The 27862-nt window shown below is 43.4% G+C and overlaps 2 protein-coding genes across 2 annotated transcripts in view; both read right to left on the bottom strand.

Moving 5' to 3' along the window:
- The window catches only part of slc30a5 (solute carrier family 30 member 5), a 20744-nt gene extending 14115 nt beyond the window's left edge, over positions 1-6629 (bottom strand). The window contains exons 1-7 of the mRNA XM_072453477.1: positions 6383-6629; positions 5846-5956; positions 5574-5696; positions 4758-4824; positions 4596-4681; positions 563-650; positions 400-487 (exon numbers count right to left, since the gene is read on the bottom strand). Of these exons, the coding sequence (XP_072309578.1) occupies positions 400-487; positions 563-650; positions 4596-4681; positions 4758-4824; positions 5574-5696; positions 5846-5916 (523 nt within the window). The 5' untranslated portion in view covers positions 5917-5956; positions 6383-6629. The remainder of the gene's footprint in view (positions 1-399; positions 488-562; positions 651-4595; positions 4682-4757; positions 4825-5573; positions 5697-5845; positions 5957-6382) is intronic.
- A 1052-nt stretch (positions 6630-7681) lies between these two features.
- On the bottom strand, positions 7682-21632 carry LOC140367271 (annexin A1-like). Its single transcript, XM_072453645.1, has 11 exons — positions 21489-21632; positions 19137-19236; positions 18957-19051; positions 18440-18553; positions 16755-16845; positions 13575-13711; positions 12216-12309; positions 10195-10290; positions 9555-9613; positions 9056-9178; positions 7682-7930 (listed from the first exon to the last, which is right to left on the bottom strand). The coding sequence occupies exons 1-11, from the start codon at positions 21552-21554 to the stop codon at positions 7874-7876; spliced, it is 1032 nt and encodes a 343-aa protein (XP_072309746.1). The 5' UTR covers positions 21555-21632; the 3' UTR covers positions 7682-7873.
- Between the last annotated feature and the right edge of the window lie 6230 nt (positions 21633-27862).

Raw genomic sequence — 27862 nt, 5'->3', positions numbered from 1 at the left:
ATACTTAAGATTAGATGGCTTTACTTCAATATCTTTAGAGAAAGTATTTGTACATTCTCCTTCACTACATTGAAAAGGACTGAAACGTAGAAAGAACGTGTCTTTGTCGTTTGAAACCGCCTGAGGAGTTAAAGTCCCAACTTTGAGCAAACAAAAACAGGTACAAAACATGGAAATTGATTCAGTTGTTTCTGTATATAAGCGCAATATTATATGTACTACTAGTATGACTCTTTAATTGTTCTCTTAAAGGTTTTTTCATGTCATAGTTTTACTTCTACTTACAAATGTTGTATCATACTTTTATTTAAGTAAGTCTACCTTTACCTAAATGAGAGTTCTACTCATTCTTCAGCAACTTTCTCAAAAGTCAGTGAGCTGAAGAGAACAGAAGGATACGGTGCTCTGCCATCTTGGCCATGAGGTCATCGTTGTCGAAGAGCAGCAGGCAGATGATGGCGATGATGAAGAACGCTGCTCCCCTGGTCTTAAAGGAGCAGAGACAGATCAGCAGCAGCTCTTCTTGTAAGCAGCTGAAGAGAAGCCTTCTCCTCACACTTACCTTTGAAGGTCCACCTCCAGCGCTGGTGAAGAGGACGCCCAGGAGAGCAATGACCACCACATCACTGTGCTCCAGCAGCAGCAGCGTCCTGGAGCACACAACCAATGTCACAATGTCACAATGTCACGGTGTCACTACACGATGTCACAATGTCACAGTGTCACACTGTCACGGTGTCACTACACGATGTCACAATGTCACAGTGTCACACTGTCACGGTGTCACTACACGATGTCACAATGTCACTACACAATGTCACGGTGTCACGATGTCACGATGTCCCTATGTCACTACACGATGTCACGGTGTCACGATGTCACGATGTCCCTATGTCACTACACGATGTCACGGTGTCACGATGTCCCTATGTCACTACACGATGTCACGCTGTCACGGTGTCACGATGTCACGATGTCCCTATGTCACTACACGATGTCACGGTGTCACGATGTCACGATGTCCCTATGTCACTACACGATGTCACGGTGTCACGATGTCCCTATGTCACTACACGATGTCACGCTGTCACGGTGTCACGATGTCACGATGTCACGGTGTCACGGTGTCACGGTGTCACGGTGTCACGGTGTCACGGTGTCACGGTGTCACAATGTCACGATGTCCCTATGTCACTACACGATGTCACGGTGTCACGATGTCACAATGTCGCGATGTCACGATGTCCCTATGTCACTACACGATGTCACGGTGTCACGATGTCACGATGTCCCTATGTCACTACACAATGTCACGATGTCCCTATGTCACTACACGATGTCACGGTGTCACGATGTCACGATGTCCCTATGTCACTACACAATGTCACGATGTCCCTATGTCACTACACGATGTCACGGTGTCACGATGTCACGATGTCCCTATGTCACTACACGATGTCACGGTGTCACAATGTCACGATGTCCCTATGTCACTACACGATGTCACGGTGTCACGATGTCACGATGTCCCTATGTCACTACACGATGTCACGGTGTCACGATGTCCCTATGTCACTACACGATGTCACGGTGTCACGATGTCACGATGTCCCTATGTCACTACACGATGTCACGGTGTCACGATGTCACGATGTCACTACACGATGTCACGGTGTCACGATGTCACGATGTCACTACACGATGTCACGATGTCACTACACGATGTCACGATGTCACTACACGATGTCACGATGTCACTACACGATGTCACAATGTCACTACACGATGTCACGATGTCACTACACGATGTCACTACACGATGTCACTACACGATGTCACTACATGATGTCACTACACGATGTCACTACACGATGTCACTACACGATGTCACTATGTCACAATGTCACTATGTCACTACACGATGTCACTATGTCACTACACGATGTCACTACACGATGTCACTATGTCACTACACGATGTCACTACACGATGTCACTATGTCACTACACGATGTCACTATGTCACAATGTCACTATGTCACTACACGATGTCACTACACGATGTCACTATGTCACTACACGATGTCACTATGTCACGATGTCACTATGTCACTACACGATGTCACGGTGTCACAATGTCACGATGTCCCTATGTCACTACACGATGTCACGGTGTCACGATGTCACGATGTCCCTATGTCACTACACGATGTCACGGTGTCACAATGTCACGATGTCCCTATGTCACTACACGATGTCACGGTGTCACAGTGTCACGATGTCCCTATGTCACTACACGATGTCACGGTGTCACAGTGTCACGATGTCCCTATGTCACTACACGATGTCACTATGTCACAATGTCACTATGTCACTACACGATGTCACTATGTCACTACACGATGTCACTATGTCACAATGTCCCTATGTCACTACACGATGTCACGACGTCACTACACGATTTCACGATGTCACGACGTCACTACACGATGTCACTACACGATGTCACTACACGATTTCACTATGTCACTACACGATTTCACGATGTCACGATGTCACTACACGATGTCACTACACGATGTCACTACACGATGTCACTATGTCACTACACGATTTCACGATGTCACGATGTCACTACACGATGTCACTATGTCATTATGTCACTACACGATTTCACGGTGTCACGATTTCACGATGTCACGATGTCACTATGTCACTACACGATGTCATGATGTCCCTATGTCACTACACGATGTCACGATGTCCCTATGTCACTACACGATGTCACGGTGTCACGATTTCACGATGTCACGATGTCACTATGTCACTACACGATGTCACGATGTCCCTATGTCACTACACGATGTCACGATGTCCCTATGTCACTACACGATGTCACGATGTCCCTATGTCACTACACGATGTCACGATGTCCCTATGTCACTACACGATGTCACTATGTCACGATGTCCCTATGTCACTACACGATGTCACTACACGATGTCACTACACGATGTCACTATGTCACTATGTCACTACACGATGTCACGATGTCACTACACGATGTCACGGTGTCCCTATGTCACTACACGATGTCACGATGTCCCTATGTCACTACACGATGTCACGGTGTCACGATTTCACGATGTCACAATGTCACTATGTCACTACACGATGTCACGATGTCCCTATGTCACTACACGATGTCACGATGTCCCTATGTCACTACACGATGTCACGATGTCCCTATGTCACTACACGATGTCACTATGTCACGATGTCCCTATGTCACTACACGATGTCACTACACGATGTCACTACACTATGTCACTACACTATGTCACTATGTCACTATGTCACTACACGATGTCACGATGTCCCTATGTCACTACACGATGTCACGGTGTCCCTATGTCACTACACGATGTCACTACACGATGTCACTACACTATGTCACTACACTATGTCACTATGTCACTATGTCACTACACGATGTCACGATGTCCCTATGTCACTACACGATGTCACGGTGTCCCTATGTCACTACACGATGTCACTACACGATGTCACTACACGATGTCACTATGTCACTATGTCACTACACGATGTCACGATGTCCCTATGTCACTACACGATGTCACGGTGTCCCTATGTCACTACACGATGTCACGGTGTCCCTATGTCACTACACGATGTCACTACACAATGTCACTACACGATGTCACGATGTCACTATGTCACTACACGATGTCCCTATGTCACTACACGATGTCACGGTGTCCCTATGTCACTACACGATGTCACGATGTCACGATGTCACGATGTCACATTACCTAGCACGGTTGAACACTTGAGTGAACATATAAATGTGATTGTTCTGGCGAGCCCTGCAATTACCATTGTTTTACTGGTAAAATCCGGTTTCAATTTTACAATTGGCCGCACTTGTACACAAGACGAAGATAGAAAAAATATATATTATTATATTCCCTTTTGCTACATGACATGAACTAAAATAATTTCAGATTATTGTAACACTCATGATCACAACTCATTGTGCAATGATAGACCCCATCGCTACAGGCACAGAACAGCGCACATTGCATTTTCAATGTTCAATATACACTGCCTGGCCAAAAAAAACACAGAAAGCTCCAATATCTGGAAGGACCGCACATTGACTCTGGCATAGTTTCAATAAGCTTCTGCAATATCAAAAGCTTTATTTCCATCCAGTGTGTCATTATTCCTCACACAGATCTTGTGTTGATGATGTGAGAGAGTGACCACTGCACAAAGCCTTCTCCAGCTCGTCCCAAACACTCTCTCTGGGGTTCAGATCTGTAGTACATTAGCGTCTGCTTCTCCTTAGATGTTTTCTCTGCTCGATGCCTACGATTTGACTCTTCTCAAACACCCTTACTCTCACTCTTTTCCTGGACCACAGGATTCACCTTTCCACATGAAAATTGGGTTTAAATACCGTGTTGCAGCAGAAAGATCCTCACAAATGCAGCAGTTATCCAGTAGGAGGCTCATATCTACTGCATTTGCTGAGTTTTTGGGCCAGGCAGTATATAACGTTCCCGTTTGTACCTGAGCGGTCCGCAGAGCGTCAGGCCGAAGAATCCCAGCAGAGAAATGATGCAGCTTAAGACGGCATGTTTCACCAACTTTATCCACTAGAACAGGACAAACGTTGCGGTGAGTTTTTATTTCTTTAGCTCGCCGTATATGGTTCTCTACATGATGACGTACCTGCCGTTTGGAGATGGACTTTCCTGAAGAGAAGGGTTTTTGAAAGAACAGCAGGATCACAGCACTCCTGCAACCACAAGAGACTTTAGCAGGGAAACATATCACAGTTTTCTCAGTGGCAAGATGTTGTCATTGTTTGAGACAAAGATTTATTGGGGGGAAAAGAACATGATCTCTCTGTCAGACCTTTTAGGGCCTTCTTTCTCACATGCAAAACCGCGCTAAAAATTGAGCCAAAACCTCAAACAGTTGTAATTTTTGCTAAAAAGACCACATATCAGTTTTTGTTTCTATGAATGAATGTGTGAATTTAAATGCTTCAATAGCATAACAATTATAATCAATAATAACACTTTAATATTCAAAGCAGCAGTAATAATATGCACTGTCTCCCATAAGTCTAGTCCCAGTGGAGCATTCCCCAGCAGCTGTCCATCAAAGTGGGCTTTCATGCCGCAGTCCCACATCTTTTAAAGTCCAAAAGCAGAAACAGGGGGTCCCATGCACTGTAAAGGGATCTTGAATGAGGCACAGTGTCTGGCACAAGTGTATGTTACAGATTTTAAATGTTTGATCTTTTACGGACAGATTATCTCTATATGTCTCAATTCAAAATATTCAGTAATTTCGTCATTGTAACTTTCATCCATGGCTGTACTCTCGCTCTCACACATGCACATTTCAGTAAATCACGTGCATCACACCAGCAAATAGCACAATATTTTTCCATTTACGCTATAATCAATCGCTATAATCAATCGCTTGAAATATGGTATAAAGTTAGGGCTAGCACAGACACAAAGGCAAGACACTGACCCGAGTTTAAGGATGAAGATGAACTGGACGATATGCACCACTTTGAGGATGTCGTACGCCTCAAAAATCCCCAGAGCTTTCAGCACCTTGGAGACCACCAGCAGCACGATGTAACTCGTCAATCTGAAACAACAACACTACAGGTTAGTTACAATGTGGACTAGAATGAGCAGCGTCAGTGTATCCAACAGGGGGATATCAGAAGCTAAACTGGCAAAAAAAAATGGGCAGTAACTTCAAAAGTACATAACAGACAGATGTAATGCAGAGACCTGGAGTCGGACACCTCCACCATGCCCAGCCGCCCTCTGGACAGGACATTACTGCTGTACTTGTCCTCCATCTCCGTTTCAGACTGGAGCCTTCTGCACCATCATGCACCCCTGTAAGAGAAGACCTGGTTTAGTCCCAGTTTAGACCTGGTTTAGTCCCAGTTCAGACCTGGTTTAGTCACTTTTCTTTCCTTGTTTTGGACCTGAATTGGGCTTCATCTAGTCCTGATTTAGACCATCTATTAGACTTGTTAGTCTTAAATAAGACTTTGATTGATTTGTTTTGTCCTAGGTTAGATTTAAGTTAGTTGCTGTTTAATCATTGTTTAGATTTAGTTTAGTCTCAGTATAGACGTAGATTAGGCTCTGTTTACCTAGTTAAAACCTGCTTTCGTTTAGTTCTGACCTTACATTCACATTAAACATCAGGCAGAATACTGTTCAGTGAAGTCTCACGATCAGAATAAACCCACGTCCTCTATAAACAACACCAGAGCCGAAAAAACAGTGACTTAACCAGGAAAAAAGAGAACGCACCACATAATGCGGATCAGCTGTTAGCATGAGTAGCACCGAGGCTAGTCGCTTTAGCTCGCTTCCATCCCGGCACCAGAGTCTCGTTGTGGCTGCAACGTGATGGCCGTGTCTCGGCTGCTCAAGCAAGGGCACACGAACTCGAACGGGACCGTGGAGGTTTACTGTCTCTACGTTTAAAACCTTCCTTGGAACTAAACGTAAGCCGTGTCCGGGAGTCGCAATGGAGCCGCGGCGTAAACAGTCCACGTCAGGTGTCAGTGGAGCGCATGCGCAGAACAGACGCTGGGTGGATGGAAATGTTGCCACCTGCTGTTTAGGAGTTTAACTGCACAGACCAGACCGCTGTCTCATTATGTTTATTTTCAGTCTGTTTTATTATTCTTTTAAATTGGCCTTGTCTGATTTGAAATACGTATCCAATGGTCAGGGCAGGCCGGCAGCCAGTGTGCACCAGTCCTTTGTAGACAGCTGGAGAGATGAAGATACACGGTGAGCTAACAACTTGATGATGCTGTGTAACTTTTCTGGTCTCCATGGAGATGTTATTGCTTTGCCTCCGCAGGTGATTCCAGTTTAGAGTCATTTATGTAGTTTTTTCGGTTCTATAAAAACATCAAAAACCAAAAAACATTTTATTTTAATTTAATTTCTCTGAAAAGTTACACAATGGGGCTTGGGTATGTTAAGCCTAACTGAAAAGAAATGTTGGGGTTACTATATTGTAGCTTATATGTAAATATGTATATAGTTGACCATTATTGTGCATGTGAGGAACAAAATGTTGGCCTATGCAAATCTTGTAGGCTTTTTTTTTTTAAGTAAAAAGGTTGGTAGGGCAATTATAGTCAAAATGTTTAATAAAGTAATAAGTCTTAAAGGGAACATATTTTCTTCCAAATGTGATAAGGAGGGAATGTCCATTGGTGTGCATTCTGGAATTGCGGGAGAAATAAAGGCTTCTTATCTTCTTTGCAATCATTTTTCTCCAAAATAAAATGACAATACAATATTATTCTCATTCCCAATATAGCAGGCTTTTTATTGTTTTCCTGAAACATTTTGAAACAGATACAATTCTGCAGATTATTTTGCATTTATTGAAATCCCTTTTTTTCCATATAATGGGAAGTTGTGGGTTGAGGGCAACATTTCCTTTGTCAAAATGTAACATAATCCATCCATAACATGACTGTAATCAGTTACACAACAGTTTAAAACTGCACAGGAGAAAGCGGCAAACTGAAACTCTCATTTAGGAGTGAGTAAAAAACCTAAATGCAAGGGATTTCTGAAACCTTTGTGAAAGAAACAACATATCTTGCACAATATATTCCCTTTAAAGTACAGTGGAGCACTTCCTATTTGAATTTGCAAGACTGTAATCTTTCAATTATTATGAAAATGTCCAGTCAAGCGGTCTCCTCTCCTTCTTCTGTGACAGATGGTTGGAGGTCCCCTAGTTGAAATACAGGGCCGGGGCATGTTCAGGGGTCAGTTGGGTCCACATAGTCCCAGCAGCACCTTCTGGTAGTGTCCCTTTGTGTCTTCCTGTAAGACACACAAACAGGTTCAGAGTAAAGTCAGGGGGCGTGTGTGGAGCACAACCACCCAGTATTTTGTCTTTTATTTACTAGAAGGAAAACACAATGTCCTCCTCTTGAACTGCAAAACGAACACCCATTTATCAACGAATGTAAGCCAATTTCTATGAATCCCAGTTCATTGCAAAATTGTTAAAGAAAACATGCATTTGTGCTGACAAGCGGAATATTTTGAACTATGAAACAAGCATCTTGACTACTGACAACATGACACCAACATATTGATGCTTTGTAGGAAAGGCAATTGAACTTAAAGTAGAAGTATCAGGCATCATTTGTAATGTTATTGGCCATTGTTCACAAGAGCTGTGCCTTTGCCGGGGCTGATGGACATTAACACGGCATTATACTCAACAGAAGGCCACGCTTGATATTAGGAGGAAATTAATGGTGGTTGTTAACCTGGAATTGCCTCAAAAAAATAAACTGATTGTAGCTAGATGTAAAATACAGTATTGGTGCTCAGAACTAGTGTCAGGAGTTTGGTGATGGTTTTTGGAATTTAAACCAGCGCAGGAGACTGGGATTGATAGAAACAACGTGATTTAGGAGAGATCAGAGCCATAAACCATAACAGGTTTATTGAAACTTTTGAATTATAACAGGGTTAATAAACCAAGAAATTTAAATCTGGCTCAACATGTCCCCTTTATAGTACAGTAGAACCCTTATAATAATTTTGTAGACTTCAGCTAAAACCTCAAAATATTCAAGAAAATCAGGCATGATCCATTAAAATAAAGTTTGGGAGTGCCTCATGGTGCCAGATCAGGTGCTTGTTGAAGATGGTGGGTGAATTCCTTTGTAGTAAAAAATAAAAACATTTAGTCTACTAAGGACGTACAAGTGAGCTCTCCAATGGGTTGAAGTTAAAAAGCTTTTAATTAAAAGAACACACAGACAGATGTCAGCTCTGTCAAGCCTTCCTCGGGGTGCATATAGACACAGGTGTGGGTTCAACATTATGTAGTTTACTTTAGGCTTTTTAACTTGGTGCCTTGGATTTCCATCTGCTCACTTCCTTGGCAAACTTAAATGATCCATTAAACTTTGGTAGGGAGAGAGCAGTTACCACAATGTCCTGCTGCACGGAGCGTTTGTACATGGCTCGGTACTCCTCCACAATCTTCTTCAGGTCCACCTCGGAGCGGCTCACCAGCACACGGATCAGAGAATCGTCACACGTGCCATGGCCCTGTCAGGAGAAACATCTCACTTGGGTCCAGCAGGCTCCAGAGGACGGGAGAAGAGAGGAAAACAGACGAGAGAAGGAAGCGGAGAGGAAGAGAGTCAAATAGAGGGAGAGCATTAGGGGAGGAGAGGGAAAGATGAGCACAGAAGGAGAGATGGAAGAGAGGCTGAAGGAAACGGGAGGGATAAAGAGGAGAAATGAGGGAAGGGAGAAAGCAGAGGAAAGGGGAGGAAGAGCAAATGGGAAAAGGAGGAGGGATCAGAAGGGAGAGAGTGGTAAAGTTGAGCAGAGGAAAGAGGAGAAGAGGATGATATTAGCAGAGAAGTAGAGAAGAGAGAAAGAGAAGCAATTGAGGATGGAAGAGGGAGAACAGTTTCACCTTCATGGCCTTGTGCAGCTTCTCTGCAAAGAAGGCTGGTGTGTTCCAGCATACTTTAACTGCAACACACAGCACATGTACTTTACTATCATTACAGTGAACAGTATTCTGATGAGGTGAATTTTGTTCACCGACATTGGCAATAAACCTTTTTCTGATTCTGAAGAAACAGACAGAGAAATGCTGTATTAGACATGTGTTTGGACATGGACACACTTGTTTTAGATCAGTCTGCGGTGTTAAATAAAAGTAAAAACTACCAAAGCTTCAACGTGTTTATTTGCATCTATTCATGTCAGTTAATTTACATGGAGTATTTAGTTTTCAATCTTTTCAATCTTTCTCCATCTATATTTGCCACAATTCTGGTTGTATGCATGGTAGGTTTTTTTTTTATTGCAGCTACAAAGTTTTGGAGCTAATGCTATATTATTTGATGCACCCGACCGTCTCTCAGCCCTCGTTTGGACCTATCAAACCCGTTTGTCCTGCTTTAGAGTGGGACGAGAGGGATTGATTTTGGGGCAAAAAGACAAATGGAGTTTGGTTGTTAGCACACTCAGAGTTCTATGTGAAGTGCATGTGAACAGAGAGAGTGTGAGGAGTAAGCAGAGACAGAAAGAGGAGGGCGGAGTCTGACCGATGTCGACGAGGCAGTCCTCGATGTCTCCCCTGAGCTTGGCTTGCAGGGCCTTTGGCAGGGACAGGTCACTCACTGAGGCGTACATATGGAATGCTGGAAAAACAGACACACAGTCAGACAGGAAAAGGAACAACACCAGGGGACCAGGACGGAGCCAGTGTCAGGGAGGGAACAGCACCAGGGGACCAGGACGGAGCCAGTGTCAGGGAGAGAACAGCACCAGGGGACCAGGACGGAGCCAGTGTCAGGGAGGGAACAGCACCAGGGGACCAGGACGGAGCCAGTGTCAGGGAGGGAACAGCACCAGGGGACCAGGACGGAGCCAGTGTCAGGGAGAGAACAGCACCAGGGGACCAGGACGGAGCCAGTGTCAGGGAGAGAACAGCACCAGGGGACCAGGACGGAGCCAGTGTCAGGGAGAGAACAGCACCAGGGGACCAGGACGGAGCCAGTGTCAGGGAGGGAACAGCACCAGGGGACCAGGACGGAGCCAGTGTCAGGGAGAGAACAGCACCAGGGGACCAGGACGGAGCCAGTGTCAGGGAGGGAACAGCACCAGGGGACCAGGACGGAGCCAGTGTCAGGGAGAGAACAGCACCAGGGGACCAGGACGGAGCCAGTGTCAGGGAGGGAACAGCACCAGGGGACCAGGACGGAGCCAGTGTCAGGACGGAGCCAGTGTCAGGACGGAGCCAGTGTCAGGACGGAGCCAGTGTCAGGACGGAGCCAGTGTCAGGACGGAGCCAGTGTCAGGACGGAGCCAGTGTCAGGACGGAGCCAGTGTCAGGACGGAGCCAGTGTCAGGACGGAGCCAGTGTCAGGACGGAGCCAGTGTCAGGACGGAGCCAGTGTCAGGACGGAGCCAGTGTCAGGACGGAGCCAGTGTCAGGACGGAGCCAGTGTCAGGACGGAGCCAGTGTCAGGACGGAGCCAGTGTCAGGGAGGGAACAGCGCCAAAGTAAAATGATAAATTGTCAGAGCACTTTTTAACTCGCCCCTTTCATATTTGGTAGCAGTGTTGTGCAGACATTGGCAAGACAATTATCCCACCTCGTCTCCAAAGGACACAACAACAGTTTCAGCAAAAGGAGCAGTGTTAGATCCACTGGCTCACAGGTCGTAGTTAAGACTGCTCTACCGATGAAATCTGAATTTGAAACGCTGACCTTCGAATCAGAAGATGAGCACTGTAGAAAGTAAGCCACTGTCGTGCCAGGGAGACCTTTGTTTACACCCGTTTCAGCATTTGTTTCATACTTTATTCTGATCTGAGGCTGTATACGGACATAAGACTGATATGTACATTGTAGATCTTGGGATATGCCTATATATCTTTAACATAACTTGTATCTATATCCAAGATTATCTACTAAAGCCTGCATTTATGGGATATCTGGCTTTTTAAGGAATACCTGTTAATACGTTTCAGAGCTCATCTTTTAAAATAATGTGCCATGTAAATCAAGCTTTGTCTATGCGAGCATGGCGGCCTAATCAATGCTCAATGTCTCACAGATCAAGCCTATACTAATATTAATCGTGTGTAGTACCTGTGGATCAGTGGATCTGAGCGCTCTACCAAGGATAGAATGCACAAACAATGCACCAACTAAACAGTGTAGAACTACATAACAAATACATAGACAATATAGTCTCCTTCAGATCCACTCTAAACCATCTTGTCAAGAGCTTTTCAAAAAGTCAGAATTGGTTATGAACATCACACATTTATAAACATCCAGAAGGCCATTAGCGTTGAACGACCAGAAAAGACATTCTGAATCTCAATTGGCTAAATAGTCGTTTAAAAAAAAAAAAAAAAATGCATTTCAAGAAAAAAAAAAAGTTAAAATTGACCGTTCAATCGTGAAGGTCAGACCAGTCCAGAACATGAGACTTGGCCTGGTCCGCAGGGCCACACCCAAAATCAACCAGTCCGGCCAGAATGCAGCCACTCCCTGCACCGACGAGGCATTCACTCGGGAGAGCCGAGCCTGTGGATTGCTGGAGGTACTTACTATGGGTGAGCTGGACGACGCTGCGAGTGGTCAGGATCTCGATGAAGGTGTCCACATTGATCCCTTTCTGGTTCTCTCCCGCCTCAAAAAGAATCTGCAGCGCACAAGACAAAGTTCATTCAGACCTTTCCTTTACGCGAATGCCAAACCCTTCCATGGAGGCAGGTCCAGCGTCATGTTCATCTGCAAATGTTGTAGTGCAAATACATTTTGTAATGTGTAAACTCATTCATTGTTTATCATCCTCCTTGAGTCTGTCTGTTTCTCTCCCCTCCTTCTCCCAACCATTTCATCGCACACCATTTTCTGCCTTAAATCCGGAATGCGCTAAACAGCCAAATTCAAAAAAAATCTTTGCCCCAAAAGCTGCCAGATCACAGCAGGTCAAAGATCCAAGGCCTGAGCGACGTTCAGGTGCATCTAGTAATAGCATTAGCACTGACAATTAGCACTTTGCAGCTATAATGCTAATAAAACACATCTCTCATTCAACATTTCCCACATAACCAATCTGTTTGACCTCTATCATAAACAACCACCTCTGGCAAACATGAGCAACATCTCATTTACACAGAGGATTGGATTTCAGACATGAGTAACTGTGTTACTCACAAGTTATTCTGTCCACCGCGCAAATGAACACATTGGAGCGCTGGTAGTTGTTACTTTAACATAGTGGACCAGAAGAAAAGTGCTAGTCCACAGTGGAGGGACAGTAGTTGCAGTAGTATGCAGCTAAAATCTGGAACAGTCTTCCTGAAGATGTGAGACAGACTTCTACTCTGACAATGTTCAAATCTAAGCTAAAAAGTTTTGTTTAGCTGTGCATATGACTGAAGGGATTTTTTCTTTGCACTCTTCTCTTTTGTTTGTGATTTTATTAGTTTAGAAAATCAGTTGGATTGATAATTTTTAATTTAGTTAATTTTATTGTATTTCTGTAATTTGTGATTTGAATGCATTTTTCCTGCTGTGTGAAGCACTTTGAATTGCCTTGTGTATGAAATGTGCTCTACAGATAAACTTGCCTTGCCTTGCCTAGTTTGTCCATGTCCAAACACATGTAATATTCCCCTGTCGGTTTCTTGTCTGGCGCACTTGAAAGCCTCTCCTCGACTGCTCCTGGTGAGACTGCACTTCTCCATATGTGTTATTGAGATCTTTGCGATCGCCCCTGGGTGCATTTTGAAAAATCTGGTTGAAGTGGACTAGGCCAGTTATCCAGTTTTCCTGGAGTGCATGGAAACTGAGTGTTATTTACTCCAGTCCAAATCTCAGTCATTCCCTCCCTGACGTCTACTTTCAGGGCCTGAACTCCACAGTCCGTTCATCCTTTGTTTCAGTGGTGTGGTCACCTACCTGAGCGTCCTTCTGGGCCAGCTTCGTGTCCACCTCCGTACCGGTGCTCCGACTGGTCCTGAACATAGCCAGGAGGGCCCTCTCAAAGTCCCCTCGGGCCTCGCTCTTCAGCACCTCCTCCAGATCCTCGTCGTATTCTGCACACAGAACACAACAGGATCGAATACAAAAATCAGCTAAAAGGATAAACCAGGACAATAATGAAATAAAAAAGGTCTACAATAGGGTCGGGCTGGGCGATATGAAAATACAAATATCTCACATTGACCCAGCTCAATATTTTTATACAATTTTTTTGATTTCCAAAAAAAGTAAAATGGCTTTTAGAAATGATTTAGTAAACTAATAAATAAAACTATACAGACTTGTAAATCTGGGCCATTTGATACAAATCATTTATTCCTCCAAAGTCTGATCTCTGCTCAAAACCACATGTTTTTACTGACAGAGGATCGACTGTGGACCTGTCCATTCAAAAACACATCACAAATAATTGATGATTTCACATGATTCAATCTTTCGATGGTTTGCCCAGCCCTACTTTAGGGCTAAATTGAGACTAGAATTTACTAGGACTAAGCCAGCCAGGACTAAACCTGGACTATAAGAGGAACAAAAGAGGTCCTTTTCCCACGTGATTGGCACTGCCGTTGTAATCTCACCACAAAATCCATTGGTTTAAATGAAGAACGAGGGGAAAGTCTTGTAGTTAAATACGTTTTAAAGTAGATTTGTGTAAAATGTCCAATGTTTATTTGACCAACAAGTCAACACTGCACCGATTCCCTGGACCTGAAAACTGCTTTTTAGTCTGTGTAGGACATATTTTCTCTGGGGGTCAGTAGCCCTATGTTCACTAATACAACCAGAAGAAGGATTACGTTGTATGGCGGCGCTCAGATGGGCTTCTGGAGTGAGGTGAATAAGACTAAACCAGGAATAAACTGATTAAACCTAGGCTTAATTAATCTGCATTCAAAACGCATGATGTAATTTGTAATGTGAATGCGATCTAAGATCAAACTGAGCCGATTTAAACCCGTCAATCACTGTAAAGTCAGTGCAAAGAACACAGGGCCGTCTGCTCGCTGTGTCTTGAAGGTCAAGCAAATGAGCGTGTGACTTCAAAATAACACCAAATCTGACTGGACACTGAAGCTTTCTATATTCAGAACATGACTTATCATTTTCAACATATTTTATTATTATTGCCTTAAATGATGATTTTATTGACAATGAATGCAAAGTAATATTTATTAAATTGGCCACTCTAAATTGGCCCTAGTGAATGAATGCGAGAGTGAATGTTTGTCTGTGTCTCTGTGTCAACCCTGCGACGAGCTGGCCCTTGTCCAGGGTGTGCCCCGCCTAAGGCCCAAAGTAATAAGGATAGGCTCCAGTCACTCGCGACCCGAACAAGAGGTAGAAAATGAATGAAGATCAAATTCAACATTTAAAAACACTGAAATGTTTAGGCATTCTGTGAAGTGCCTAGAAATCCCTGACAGTTTCCTTCTACCAGAATGAGAGGAATGGAGTGGTGAGGGCTACAATGACCTCTACTACAGTCATTATTTTGAGGAAACGTTTGTACTCTTCAATCTTCTTCCAGGTCTAAGAGACAAACTAGGACCAAGCCAGAACTAACCAAAGTAAGTCCACACACAGACTGGAATTCACACAAACAGCAGTAAAATACTCTGTCATCAGCCTCAAATAAGTTTCAAAACATACTATTTCAGCACAACACAAATTTGGAGTTAGTCATTTTCCTGTGGCGCCCACGGACCCTAGGGTTGAAAAGCATTTTTGTGTCTGAGCTAATGTCTGCAGCATATGAGCAAAGTGCTTGTGAGTACATGAATGTCAAAATAACAAATTATTATAGTTATCGGCCTGAGCGCCACAAGAATGCGAGAGGCCCATTATTGTCATTGTTATTATGGCATTTCTGGTACCTGAGGGCGAGGTCAGGGTTTTTTAGGGCTGTGGCTGAACCAGATAAGTTTATGATGTGCTTTTGACACAGTCTGGTGTCACACAAAATCTCCCCAACACCAGATCTATCTTAATAGTGATACGACTTCTAGATTTGTGTGAAAAATACAAATACAAAAAGGCTTCACCAATATTGCTCTGCCAAACCAGGACTGAACCAGAATTAATCTAGGACTAGACAAGAACCAGCCTGGTCTTAACCCGGTCTACGCTAGAATTAAACCAGGACCAAACCAAGACTAAAGCAGAATTAAACACGAACGAAACCAGGACCAAACCATGTAGGTCTAAAGCAGAATAAACCAGGACCAAACCAGTAAACACACATTTTTTAATCAGCATTTAGAATCTAGGTCATGGGTCAGATCATTTGCTGGACCTCAAGTTGGAAAGACCTGTACTAAAGAAATTATTGGTTGAAAAACATTTGATTAAATTCAGTAAAAAGGGCGTCACGGTCTGCACTCTTGTTCCTGCCCCTCCCTCGTCTCCCCCTCCCCATGTTTGTTCCCCTCCCCCCGGGTGTGGCCTCAGCAGCTCCTCACACCTGGGCTGATATCAGCAATAGTCCCAGAACCTCAGCATCACAGCACCTCCTTGTCAGTTTGTTTTTTGCTTCTTGTGCCAGTTAGTACATGTTTGGCTCCAGTTATTTAGACATTTTTGGAATTTCTACTCGTACTTCACTTTGGTCCAGGACCAGCCATTTGCTTGGCTGCCACTTACCCTGTCCATCCCGTACCCATCTACAGTAAATCCACTTTTGATTTAGTTAATGTCTGCTTTTTGGGTCTAACTAATCGTGACAAAGGGGGCATAGAGTTTCATAAAGCTCTCCTTTCCACATTATTATTTTACATTTTGTTGACTTTAAACTGTAAAATTGATTTAAACTAAATAATATAGAAAGTGTCTTCACTTATGGAAGATTTATTTGGTCATGACATGGTTATGCAACAACACACCCAGAGTCTGAATCATTGAAATAATCGAGGGATTTCTAAGCACAAAATCAAAATACAACTTTGACCAAACTATTGATGAACTACTGAACATTTGATTTTGCAGAAAATGCTTCCTTTAATCACATAACAATGTAACAAAATTAAGTATAAATGTATTTATTTATAAAAAAAAAAAAAAAAGATTTGATAAAAGTCTAATCCAAGATTCTCCACCGACCTTGTTTGAAGACCCTGGTGATCTCATGGATCTGCTCTCTGGTTCTTGTGGCCAGGATCTCCACCAGAACATCTTCATCTGTTCCGAAACGCTGAAAAAAACACACGCATTTACATCAAACAATGAACCCCCCAAAAAAATAGGACTGGGACCCCAGAGCATACACAATGAAAAGAAGTGAAGCAAACCAAACTCTGCTCCCGCCAAAACAAGATGAATAATACAAAAAAAGACATCAAAAGAAAACAATACATCAACATCCAAACAATCTAAGATGACAGATTGTAACTTCTGTGTAAACCTAGCCTCCCAAGCTAACGCTAGCATGGTCAGAGGCCTCTGGAGGCCTCTGGATGGAGGTAGGAGGGCCTGTGGCTGGTGCACAGACCCGGTGCACCTCTGCAGACGGAGAACGGGTGGAGTCAGTGCTAATTGCGTCGCAGCGTGAGATGATGTCATTGAGAGCTGAGATAAAGGTGGAAAACGACAAAGGACAACGGTGAGGGCTTCTTTGAGGCTGTGGTCCAAGACCTTGTATCTGGGGCTATAACTGCAGTCCCCTGCGTCACTAAAGAGAGGGCAAATCAACTCTATCAAATTAAGTAACTAGTTCTACAAGCTGCAAGAATCAAAGCATTGTACTTACAAAAACAATGGTCATATCATGAGAGGTTTATATTATTTTAAAGAAACTCTGATGGTTATTACGTGATCTGACTTACACTTGATAAAGAATCATTGTAATTAAGACAGTGGCGTGCGGTCAGGGCAATCAAGGAAAGCAGTGATTGTCCAGTAAAATCTAAAATAACCACGTGTCACAACCAGAGTTGGGGGTGTCACTTGGTCACTTGTTAGAGAACTCAAATTACTTTTTTAGAGTAACGAGGACCGTAGCATGTTAGTGTTGTGCACCCATGTAATCTAGTGCTCCTCAAGTTACTTTTTCCAAATCAGTAATGAGTTTTGGTTATTTCATCATCAAAATAAAATCAAGGCACATATAAACCAACATATACATCACATTTAGTTCAGTCCGTCAAAAGGTTTTCATTTTCAAATCAAGTCTGATTGTAATTTTTCCAATTTCCCAAATGTCCAGTGTTCTGCATTCAGACCACGGCGTCCAAATTCGGCCCGGACGCCACAGTTGGACAGCTGTACATTTGAAGGCAGACACTCTGACAGACGTGCAGGGCAGACAGCCTTGCCATCGACACAATAAACGGATAAGAAGGAAAAACCGACACCAACCCAACCAATGAGCGAGGACTAGACTTTAAGAATATACTTCATTTGAAAATGGACAAACTTTTGGACATTTATATTGGCCAATGGATTTAATTGGATACCTTTTGTTTATATTGTTCTCCGTCATGTTCAGAGTTATGCTTTTATGTTTAGTGTGTTTTATGCATAACAATTTAAAAAGAAGAAGCATTTCTATCAAAAATTCCTGACCCTTTAGGTGTGACCCAGAGGGCAATTATTTTAAATAGAAAGTTAGTACAGGGAAGTGACTGGGGATAGGAGCCAACCTCAAACACAGGATTACTCAAACATGAAGGAAGCAATCAAAATTCTGCGAGTACATTAATGACATTACATGTTTAAAAGCTCATAATGGTTAATTTAATGTAATAAACTAAAATAACCTGGTTTGAAGCGATTGAACAGACATTTACCTTGGTGGCCTTCCTGATGCAGTAGGCATCAAACTGAGCCGGAGTCATGAGCAGAGCCATGGACACATCCTCCAGGTCACGTACCAGAGCCGACTTCAGAGCCTTGTCCAGGTGCTGGACAGAACAAAGAGCATCAGCAGCACAGTTACACCCCACGTATATAGGTGCAGTACTTCTTAAAAACACCTGTTTATTAAGAATGTACATGTTTGTATACTTGTTCTGACTTGGACACAACACTTCTTCTATTCAGGTGCACCCCAAAAACACCCTTAGGTTTAACTTTTAGAACCCACAGTACCTTGGCAGCAAAGACATTTTCAGAGCAGAAGAGCCTGTTTGGCTCAAGGGTCACCTTGCTACTTTGGGATTTAGAACGTTATTAAGGGCTGCTCTCCCTTATGAGTGAGAAGGTTTTAAAAACTGACGGGTAAACTCACTGTGCAATAATGCTGAATATGAAAGGCAATAAGTTAGGATAGATTATATATAACATAATAATATGTGGTGGACCTACCTCTCCTGCGGTGGCCTCGTAAACAGCCTTGATTTTCTGCCGCTGCTCGTTGTTCCTCCTCACCAGCACAGCGATGATCACGTCCTCGTCCACACCTGGCACAGGTTCACGTTCACACAATCAGAGCCAGAGCAAAACCAGTGGAACAGTTCCATCCAGCCGTCAGACGCATGAGCTCACCTTTGGCCTCGATGGCGCTCTTCAGTACCGAGGCGTCGTGGCTGGCATTGAAGTTTGGGTACGGAACCACTGTGCCATAATATTTGGGTTTCTCCTTCACCTGCAGGCGAAAGCACAGGAACGTGTGTTTAACCTTTGGTGTTTCTATGCGAGTGCCCGCCCGCGGCTCTATGCGAGTGCCCCCGCCCGCGGCTCTTTGCGAGTGCCCGTGGCTCTCACAAAATGTTCTAGAATTCCTTTAAGCACTGAATGATCATCTTTTGCGCATGTTGAGAATCTAATGACAACAACGTCATCTCTTGGTGAGTCTATAAAGTCACTTGACACCAAGAGAGTTTGTCGAGTTGAAGCAGAATATTGTTTCCCATCTGCTGGTTTGCTTTTTCACACGACTTTAGTTGAGGCAGTGAGTATTCTCGTCCTTCAGGGGCTGTGTCAGCGCCAGCATTTTACCGGTCGACTTTGTTGTCGACTGGTGGTTGTAGCCGACTACAACGCCAGGTAAGTACATCGAGTCTGATCACTGATTGTTTTAGAGCTACTTTAACTGTATTTTTAAGCGGCCGCTTTCGTCCCGCTCTGTAGTGCTGCATGATAGATATTAGGTTTGTTCCCCACTATCCTGAGCCATTAGCCCTGCTTCAGCAGGGTCTGAAGTCTGTAGCCACGTCCCCCGAACAACTTGTTTTTGCGTTTTTGTACGACTATCACTCACTTTGGAGCCACTAGTGAACCCGGCTCGATCTGGTCGGCTTGTTTTAGCCTCCATTGACCCTGTTGATTTTCTACAATGAAAAGAAAAGGGAAGCGTTCCTGGCCTGACCTGATTTTTGTAGCGGGCACACAGCGGGTTGGTGACTCCTGGTGCGACAGTGGGTATTCGTATTCGAAATGCTCGAGACACTGGTCTGCAGGGCCTGTATGGAGCCATTGCAGCAGGACCATGGGCTTGATTTTATGCTCCTCGTGCTTAGCATGGAGCATTTGAGGCAAGGCCTCACTAATGAGCTTGCCTCAATTGTGTGGTGATGCCTCATTGGGCCCCGCTAGCTCGTCTGGTGGTGTTGGAGCCCGTTGACTGGGATACTGAGCTGCTCAAACCTCTGGTTTGAAGTGCCCTGCCGCCACGGTTCCGCTCTCCCCAGAGCGGAAGAAGAGGGGTAACAAGAAGTTATCTGCCTCACGTCTGAGTTAATGAAGATGAAGGCGCTCCTGAAATGGGCTCGACCGTTCCTTGGCGTCGCAGTGATCTGGGGTTTCCTGCACGGGATGGGGGGCTCATGCATGAGGAGGATGCCATATCAGTGGCTGCGTCCGATACGCATTCTCTGTACGCCCTGGATTTGGAGTCTCGGGGCTCAAACATAGGTTCCCATCCACGGGCTGTCCGGACAGGGATGACGACGTGCCCCTCTCAATCGTTATGCACTTACGGTTGAACGTGCTGCAAGAGACGGAGGCTTCTACTAGTGCCTTTTTAAACACCAACCTCAATCCTTTCTTCAGCTCTGCATCAATGTCTGGTTTACTGAACCCACTGATTGGGTATGACCTCAGGCCAAGATCCACGGCACTGGGAGCTTGTTTTATTATATATATATATATATATATATATATATATATATATATATATATATATATATATATATATATATATATATATATATATATATATATATATATATATATATATATATATATATATATATATATATATATATATATATATATATATATATATATATATATATATATATATATATATATATATATATATATATATATATATATATATATATATATATATTCTAACTCATATAGAACTTAGAATTGAAATGCCAGAAGAAATAAACTGTCTTGGTAAAAGAGATATAAATGGATGAATGAATGATTTCCGGTCTATTATGTTGTCTAAGAATACTGCCATAACAATTTTAAGATAAGATAAATGATTCAAGATTCAAGAACAGGTGAATATGAACATAAGAAAATCAAGATAAATAAATTAATAATTTCTAAAAATACTTAAAATAGAGTAAAACTGTAAGGTTACAACACTTATTTACCAAACTATCATTGCAGCTAGAGTTTGTAATTTAACCATAAACGGGGTTATCTACCATAAATTCGTGATTATGACCAGTCTTCCCACTCAGATTTAAAAAGTCAGTTTAGAATGTATGTTAATCTTTCTAAAGAAAACAAAGCTAGAGTTTGCATTTGCTTTACATGTAACCCAACCTGCAGCTACTTTTTAAACCTACATTTGTGTCACTCCTTTAATATATTTGCTTGAAGATCTATTTCCTCCCAATATTGGTCAGCAGTTGTGGTCAAACATGTTGCACTCACCGTCACAGTGCTATCCTCCGACTTGCGATCTTTGATGCCATCGAAGAACTTCTTGAAGAAGGCCATGTTGCTGCTTTCTGGACCTGGAGATCGAAACTGTCACTCCAATACTGAGAGTTACTGTCGGAGCTGGAACCAGCGGCTGGCACACCTGTGGGAGCTACTGCGTTAAATGCTGTGGCCACGCCCCTCAGTGTGACCTGGCCCTGCCCCTTTTGTCTCAGGTGTGTGTTGGGTTGGAGCGCATACTTGGGACGAGACGGACCGGTTCAGCAAGGTTCCGGTCGGGTTTGGTCTGGTCTGAAGTGCAGAATATAAAATAAGAGGTCTACATTTTAATATATATTTTATGTCAAACTAAATTTGTCTAGGAATCAAAAATCCAGGAATCCTTCCTCTGCCCACAGCAATTGGGAGATTTTCTTAAACTGGAGAAAATGAGATTTGTAGTTTGTGTGAATTGGGAGATGTAGAGTGAAGCTAATTTTTTGTTTTATTGTCTTGTTTACGATTAAGTTAGAAAGACTTTGTTTGATGAAACGTTTAAACAAAATCCTGTAATGTTCTGGAGTAATGACGATGCAAGGTGAAAGAAATGGTTGTTTAATTTCAGTGTTTAAATTGGCTTGATTTTTTTGTTAAGCCTGGAAGAAGTGTCAGGTTACTTAAATTAGTCAATTTGAGTTTGTACACATGTACGTAAATATATGTCCGGATACTGTCTGAGTATAAGTAAGAGTATAATTATAGCAGTTTAAGGCAAATACATTTTAATGTCTATTTTAATGTCTTTCATTAGTTCAGTCAAGTTTAAATGGAGATGATGTTAAAGCAACACACACTTTGGTTTAAGATCACCACACAAAACTAAACATGGTCTAAAACTAGACTAAACAAACTAAAACATTGTGTAGCACAAGAACTACATGTACCAGCAGTGGGACATGTGCCACAGTTTGAGAAACACTGGTGTAGACAGAATGTTAACTGAGTGTGAGCTTGTTGTGAACGACAATAGGAGCTGTTGGGAAAAAAGCACTAATCACCATGTGTCAGTCCAACTCCAGGCCTGCACCGGACACTTACGCACCAATGACATGACAGCACCGGACACATACGCACCAATGACATGACAGCACCGGACACTTACGCACCAATGACATGACAGCACCGGACACATACGCACCAATGACATGACAGCACCGGACTCATACGCACCAATGACATGACAGCACCGGACACTTACGCACCAATGGCATGACAGCACCGGACACTTACGCACCAATGACATGACAGCACCGGACACATACGCACCAATGACATGACAGCACCGGACACTTACGCACCAATGGCATGACAGCACCGGACACTTACGCACCAATGACATGACAGCACCGGACACTTACGCACGAATGACAGCACCGGACACTTACGCACCAATGACAGCACCGGACACTTACGCAACAATGGCATGACAGCACCGGACACTTACGCACCAATGACAGCACCGGACACTTACGCACCAATGACATGACAGCACCGGACACTTACGCACCAATGACATGACAGCACCGGACACTTACGCACCAATGACATGACAGCACCGGACACTTACGCACCAATGGCATGACAGCACCGGACACTTACGCACGAATGACAGCACCGGACACTTACGCACCAATGACAGCACCGGACACTTACGCAACAATGGCATGACAGCACCGGACACTTACGCACCAATGACAGCACCGGACACTTACGCACCAATGACAGCACCGGACACTTACGCACCAATGAAAGCACACGACTGCTGACTGAGAAGCACATTCACCTAAACACTGTTTTAATTAAAGGCCATTTCTCAGAGTAGTTTACGTACACAATTCTTACTCCTACTACAGTGTAACAGCACTTCTATGTGAGATGTTGTTGTTTATTGGTCAGTTTGCCCTATAACTACACACACACACACACACACACACACAGACACACGCGCACACACACACACACACACACACACACACACACACACACAGAGAGACACACAGACACACACAGAGACATGTGCACTCACACACAAAGACACACACACACACACACACAAACACACACACACACTCACACACACACAAACACACACACACACACAGACACACGCGCACACACACACACACACAGAGACACACAGACACACACAGAGACATGTGCACTCACACACACAGACACACACACACACACACACACACACACACAGAGACACACAGACACACACAGAGACATGTGCACTCACACACACAGACACACACACACACACACACACACACACACACACACACACACAAACACACACACACACTCACACACACACACACAAACACACACACACACTCACACACACACAGAGACACACAGACACACACAGAGACATGTGCACTCACACACACAGACACACACACACACACACACACACACACACACAGAGACACACAGACACACACAGAGACATGTGCACTCACACACACAGACACACACACACACACACACACACACACAAACACACACACACACACTCACACACACACACACAAACACACACACACACACACTCACACACACACAAACACACACACACACTCACACACACACAAACACACACACACACACACACGCACGCACACACACACACACACACACAAATAAATCATACAGAAGGATTTGTTGCTCTCTAATTGAAAGCTTCATTTGTTCAAGTTTTAAAGGTTGAATAGATGATTTTTGTGACCAATCAGAGTCTCATTTCCTCGTGACGTGGACAGCTGTGTAGTTCTCCCACATGTCCATCATTCCCTGCGTCCTACTGCGCACCTGCAGCCTCGTTCTGGCTCGTTCCCAGGATATCAGCACGTTTCTCTGGCTGCACATGCGTGGTTGATATGCCGGTGTGTGTTCAGCAAAGCTCGCAGCGAGTTCCTTCAGTGTACAGTACAAAAATGGTTGAGAGACGACAGAGAAAGACTGTGTTCGATGCGATCCAGTCGAGATCATAAACAAACGCACGTGTACACGGAGGTCTGATGGGAGGCGGCCTCTCATAAACAACAGGAGGGTGGGGATGAGTGTGCGCATGTGCATTTAAAAAAAAGCATAAACAGTCGCTGATTTCTCAAATCGGCCAAAAATCGTCTCTTCAACCTTTAACAGAGCCAAATTTTGAATTTTTACTTAGATTTTCACTAAGCTCTAGTTCACTCAAACACTATATAAGATATGCAAAATCCCTTCAGTAAATGTTTTTGTATTTGAGAATAAAATGAAGCAACACATCTATTTTTCAGATTAAGATGTCCTAAAAATTGGCTATTTTTACACAGAAAATGTCCTACATGAAAACATAACGTAATGAAAAACGTAATATACTTTTTTCTTACATTTACAACAGGAGCTTCAAATTGTGAATTGATGTAACTAAATTCAATTCAATTTATTGTAACGCCCAAAATCACAACAACAGTTGCCTCTGAGGGCGACAATGAAAAGTGAATCAAGCAATGTCTGTGGTGGCGAGGGACGATGTCCCAGAGTCCTCTGTCCTTCGACCCTCCTTCTCGGCCAGGAAAAACTACAAAAAACCTCCTTGGGAAAAAGTAGAAACCTGGAGGAGTTCCAGAGTGGAGAGATCTGACTCTCACAGACAGACGCGAGGGAGACTGGAGCTGGACCCACTCTTCAGGCAGATGAGGGACAGTCCATACGGGGCAGGGACCACTTCACCAGGAGAGGGGCATCTGGGTCCACAGGTCCTCAGGAGTGAGAAAAAGAAAAAGAAGGTGGTGAACAGTTTGCAAGTGGAATTAAAAATTAAATATTGTTTGATAGAATAAATTAGTCAGAAGAAGAGGATAGTGCTCAAGCTGTCATACTTCCCCCAGCATAGTTGCTCCTAGAGCAGCGTAGCTGAAGCGGTGGGTTTAGATTTCTGTCCCTAACTAGTCTGACCATAAGCGATTTCAAAGAGGAACGTTTTAAGCCTGGACTTAAATGAAGAGACTGTGTCAGCATATTTAACATGTACCAGGAGCTGATTCCATAACACAGGCGCTTGGTAGCTAAACGCTCTACCTCCTACTGTACTTTTAGAGACTCTTGGGACCACCAGAAGGCCAGCATTCTGAGAGCGAAGAGCTCTGTTTGGATGATATGGTTCTATAGCATCTTTGAGGTAGGATGGGGCCATGTCATTTATGGCTTTGTAGGTCAGGAGTAGAATTTTAAATTTGATTCTAAACTCTACAGGAGCCAGTGAAGAGACTCCAGCACCGGCGTAATGTGCTCTCTTCTTTTTGTTCCTGTTAGTAATCTTGCTGCTGCATTTTGAACCAGTTGAAAGCTTTTTATGGAGCTTTTAGGACACGCTGCAAGCAGGAGTTACAGTAGTCTAATCTAGTCGTTACAAATGCATGGATAAGTTTTTCAGCATCACTTTCAGGCAGGATTCTTCTGATTTTGGCTCTTGTTGCGCAGATGGAAATAGGCTGTTTTACAAGCTTGATTTATATGAGCTTTAATGAGAGCTCCTTGTCAAATAAGACTCCAAGGTTTCTTACAGTGGAACTGGACATTGTCCAGTGTGATTATCTGCTCAGATAGAACGTCTCGTAGATGTTTAGGGCCAAACACAATGACCTCGGTTTTTTCAGGGTTAAGAAGCAGGTAGTTAAGTGTCATCCAGGTTTTTATCTCCTTCACACAAGCACTAAGTCTGTCTACTTGATCGCTCTGATCAGGTGTCATTGATAAATACAGCTGAATGTCATCTGCATAGCAGTGGAAGTTAATGCCATGTGACCTGATAATGTTGCCTAACGGCAGCATATAAAGAGTAAACAAAATTGGACCGAGTACTGAACCCTGTGGCACACCGTTAATTACTTTAGAGCATGGTGAGGAGCTCTGGTTTACATGAACAAATTGGTACCTATCAGATAAATAGGATTTAAACCAGCTAAGGGCTGTTCCCCCGACACCTACATCACATTCTAACCTCTGCAGTAGAATGTTGTGGTCGATGGAACAGAACCAGGATTGAGACCAGTCCATCGTCAGCGGCTAATAACAAATCATTTGTGACTTTAACTAGTGCAGTTTCAGTGCTGTGGTGGGCTCTGAACCCTGCTGTGGTGAACTCTGAACCCTGCTGTGGTGAACTCTGAACCCTGACTGGAAAACTTCAAATAAGTTATTATCCTGCAGGTGGCGACAAAGCTGTTTTAAACTTTTTCAAGGATTTTAGAGACAAAGAGAAGTTTTGAAATAGGTCTGTAGTTTACCAATAGGTCAGGATCTAGGTTAGGCTTTTTCAGAAGAGGTTTAATGACTGCATGTTTGAAGGACTGTGGAACATAGCCACTTTCGAGTGAAGTATTTATTATATTAAGAATAGAGTCTATAATTAGGGGGAGAATGTCTTTTTGAGGAGTCTGCTTGGAATGGGGTCTAGGACACAAGTTGGGCTTTTAGAGGACATAATGGCTGAAGTTATCTCTGCTTGATCAACAGCTGTGAACCTTTCTAAATTTACTGGTGGATTTATATGGGACGTTAGTTTTACAGCTTGGGCTTGTTCAGGGCTAGTAGCGGGCGTAATTTCATCTAATTTATCTCTGATTGTTAAAACATAGGAGGAAATCATCAGAGCTGAGAGAAGCTGGGATTGAGGGCTCTACTGTGCTTTGACAGTTTGTTAGCCTAGCTACAGTGCTGAAAAGAAATTTAGAGTTACTTTCGTTGACTTCTATTGGATTTGAATAATATCTGGTTTGGGCCTTACACAGAGCCTGCTTATAGGACAGCAGGCAACTTTTCCATGCTTTTAGGGATTCTTCTTTGTGGGTGCAACAAAATGATCCTTCTAATGTTCTAACTCTTTGTTTATGTGAACGCAGTTCTTTGTTGTACCATGGGGAGGCGCGCTTTGGCCTAATGACTTTCTGTTTTAACGGTGCTGCAAGAGCAGACTTCATAATTCATGGTCAAGTCGACAAATTGATCACTTAAACTGGGACTAAAGCTGTTCTCAGCAGGATCACATGACATGTCACTGAATATTCGCTCTATTATTTCTTTGAACTTTGAGATAGATTTTTCGGATATTGTCCTTTTCATTCTTACTTTGTGGGGCTGAATAATCTTTAAGAATAAACTGAAAGGTAATTAGGAACTGATCTGACAATATAGGGTTTTGAGGGAGGACAATGAGGTCACTAATCTCTCTTCCATACGTTAGGACAAGATCCAGAGTGTGCTTATGGCTATGAGTCACTTTATTTACATTCTGAGTGAAACCAATGCTGTCTAACAAGGCGCTGAAGGCATTA

This window comes from Eucyclogobius newberryi, unplaced genomic scaffold, assembly GCF_026437365.1.
Source record: "Eucyclogobius newberryi isolate DKJ021-1_F unplaced genomic scaffold, fEucNew1.0.hap1 SCAF_2, whole genome shotgun sequence".
NCBI lineage: Eukaryota > Metazoa > Chordata > Actinopteri > Gobiiformes > Gobiidae > Eucyclogobius > Eucyclogobius newberryi.
Note: the sequence above shows the minus strand (reverse complement) of the source record. Positions and strands in the feature narration are given on the sequence as shown.